Raw genomic sequence first — 2,788 nt, 5'->3', positions numbered from 1 at the left:
GAGACAGAGAGAGAGAGAGAGAAAGACAGAGAGAGAAAGACAGAGAGAGAGAGAGAGAGAGAAGGAGAGACACAGAGAGAGAGAGAGAGAGAGACAAAGAGAGACAGAGACAGAGAGAGACAGAGAGAGGCAGAGAGAGAGAGAGACAAGAGAGAGAAAGAGAGACAGAGACAGACAGAGAGACAGATACAGACAGAGAGACAGAGAGAGACAGAGAGAGACAGACAGACAGGCAGAGAGAGAGAGACAGACAGACAGAGAGAGAGAGATAGAAAGAGAGAGAGAGAGAGAGAGAGAGAGAGCCAGGCAGAGAGAGACAGTCAAGGAGAGAGAGATTTATATATATATGAAGGGAGAAAGAGGGAGAAAAAAATAGAGAGAGAGAAGGGGGAGAGAGAAAAAGACAATCAGAAGGTATGAGAGAATAAAAGTGAATAGAGATCACAATATTAGAGCATACACTGTGCACAACGCTCACCATTTACAGGCATGGCCGGCATTACCAGTGACATTTTAGGACGGGAAGTCTTATTGTGGCTGATAGCAGGAAGCAGAAGGTGATCCTGAAAGAGAGAAAGGGGAATGTGACAGACGATGGACCACAGTGGAAGACAGAGAATGGACGAGGATGACAAAGGAGACAAAATATACTGAAACAGCACTGACCCTGCGAAATGAGACCACATAAAAAGTGTCTTCTCTTCTCTCAATGGCGTCCATGAGAAACGTGTCACTCGGATCTGACGGACTGTACAGCTGTAGCGGAGCGCTCTGTAATCTGAAAGGGGAGAGTGAAGTTTTGTGAGAGGTACAAAATAGGTAGAAAATAGGGGGAACAATAAATCTCTTTTTCTCCAACCCCTAAACAGATATGGAAGAAATTTTATGTAGGCAGCAGTAGTCCGACTACTCTTACTTCATGTGACCGACCTATACCACAGGCCGTATAATGATTACCCAGCAGTCACTGGGGTCTATAACAATCTATGGAAAAAAAAACATATTTTGCAAACAGTACTCTAATCCATTAAACACTTTTTCACTTGTGCTTTATTTCAATTCAACAGCCTTTCCATGGGAAAATCAATTTTAGCAGGTTTAGACAGCTCATGCATAGTTACATTAGATAGATAGATAGAGAGAGAGATAGATGACTGCAAGATAGATATTAAACTTAAACACAGTTAAAATATGATCATGCAACTGTTCATTCATGAATTAAACTGTTTGGACATTTAAAAAAATGTATTCATGAAAGTATGAAAAAGATATCTGTTCTGTAGCAAACTTTAACCCATAGTTATGTGGAGGCAACAGTGCTATAATAAAATGCTTGGAGAAGCCCTGGCGGCTGGTAAAAAGCCCCTAAAAAGGGGTCCTAGGAAGAGGTATGGCAGTCCAGAAAGCTCTGGGTCTACCGTTTATCCCTGTCCAACTCCATGAGTGGCAAGACAGATTGCCTGACCCAGGTAACTGGGACAAGCAAGCAGTTAAATCAATGTTACATGTGTTGAGATCAATTAAGGAACTAATTCAACTTTTCTAGTTTGATCAAGGGTATTCAAGGGGTTAATGCTGCCTCTGTTTCTGGCAATCATGAGGTTAAGCCACTATTGCCTGTAAGTTTCTAGCGGTTAAGTCACCGACTTGAATCGACTACTGGTAAACAATGGTTATATCCCTGTAGAGGAATTACTGACAACTAAAGGGTTAAATCACAGGAGGAGGGGAATGACAAAATGAGGAATATGGACGTGCAGTTATGAGAAGAGAGAGTGACGTAACCAGTTTACCTGTGAGTAAGCCGCGAAGGCTGAGCTGGTACCAGATCCGATAGGGACAACGATCTCCTTAAAAGTGGTTTCTAGAGAAGGAAAGACCAGAAAAATTATAGAACAGATCCACCAACCCTACACAATCCACATATCAAAAGGTTACAATTCTTGCCTCACCTTCATTCTCCTCTGCTTTTTAGGGGGCTTTTTTCCAGTCTTCCTATCATTCTGATGTCGTCGAACCCATAAACTGAGCTCATCCACCAGCCTAACACAGAAGGAATGTATGAGAAAACAAAGAGGAAAGGAAGTTGCAAGGAACTGTGACGGGTTATACAGGTGTAAGTAATGTGTGTAACGCAGAACTGACCATCACCTCTAGACTCTCAATCTCTACAATATACAAATTATTATTAATCCCAAATGAAACTTTACTCCCAACGTATACAAAAGTCTAGAACAATGTGCCCATTGTCATGCATTATGGCTCAAATCTTTCAAAATAGCAAAACAAGCTTCAATCTCCGCAGAAATGACATAATTTATGCTTACCTGATAAATTTATTTCTCTTGTAGTGTATCCAGTCCACGGATCAGTTGCAAGAGGATCACCCACAACAGAGCTGCTATATAGCTCCTCCCCTAACTGCCATATCCAGTCATTCGACCGAAACAAACAGAGAAAGGAGAAACCATAGGGTGCAGTGGTGACTGTAGTTTAATTAAATTTTAGACCTGCCTTAAAATGACAGGGCCGTGGACTGGATACACTACAAAAGAAATAAATTTATCAGGTAAGCATAAATTATGTTTTCTCTTGTTAAGTGTATCCAGTCCACGGATCATCCATTACTTATGGGATACCAATACCAAAGCTAAAGTACACGGATGATGGGAGGGACAGGGCAGGGATTAAGCGGAAGGAACCACTGCCTGAAGAACCTTTCTCCCAAAAACAGCCTCCGAAGAAGCAAAAGTATCAAATTTGTAAAATTTTGAAAAAGTGTGAAGCG

At 41.5% G+C, this 2,788-nt stretch overlaps 1 protein-coding gene across 1 annotated transcript; it reads right to left on the bottom strand.

Annotated features, from left to right (window-relative positions):
• Positions 1-330: 330 nt before the first annotated feature.
• On the bottom strand, positions 331-2,063 carry LOC128644609 (cyclic AMP-dependent transcription factor ATF-6 beta-like). Its single transcript, XM_053697155.1, has 4 exons — positions 1,953-2,063; positions 1,794-1,864; positions 667-778; positions 331-563 (listed from the first exon to the last, which is right to left on the bottom strand). The coding sequence occupies exons 1-4, from the start codon at positions 1,956-1,958 to the stop codon at positions 450-452; spliced, it is 303 nt and encodes a 100-aa protein (XP_053553130.1). The 5' UTR covers positions 1,959-2,063; the 3' UTR covers positions 331-449.
• Positions 2,064-2,788: the final 725 nt, after the last annotated feature.

Source organism: Bombina bombina, unplaced genomic scaffold, assembly GCF_027579735.1.
Source record: "Bombina bombina isolate aBomBom1 unplaced genomic scaffold, aBomBom1.pri scaffold_2300, whole genome shotgun sequence".
In the NCBI taxonomy this organism is placed as follows: domain Eukaryota; kingdom Metazoa; phylum Chordata; class Amphibia; order Anura; family Bombinatoridae; genus Bombina; species Bombina bombina.
This window is presented reverse-complemented; position numbering and strand designations above follow the sequence as displayed.

What these genes read in the sequence shown, in the direction of transcription:
- LOC128644609 (XM_053697155.1), bottom strand. An exon ending in CCTTCGCGGCTTACTCACAG is followed by an intron (nt 779 to 1,793) that starts GTAAACTGGTTA and finishes CTCCCCTTTCAG; the next exon opens with ATTACAGAGCGCTCCGCTAC. An exon ending in ATGTGGTCTCATTTCGCAGG is followed by an intron (nt 564 to 666) that starts GTCAGTGCTGTT and finishes TCTCTCTTTCAG; the next exon opens with GATCACCTTCTGCTTCCTGC.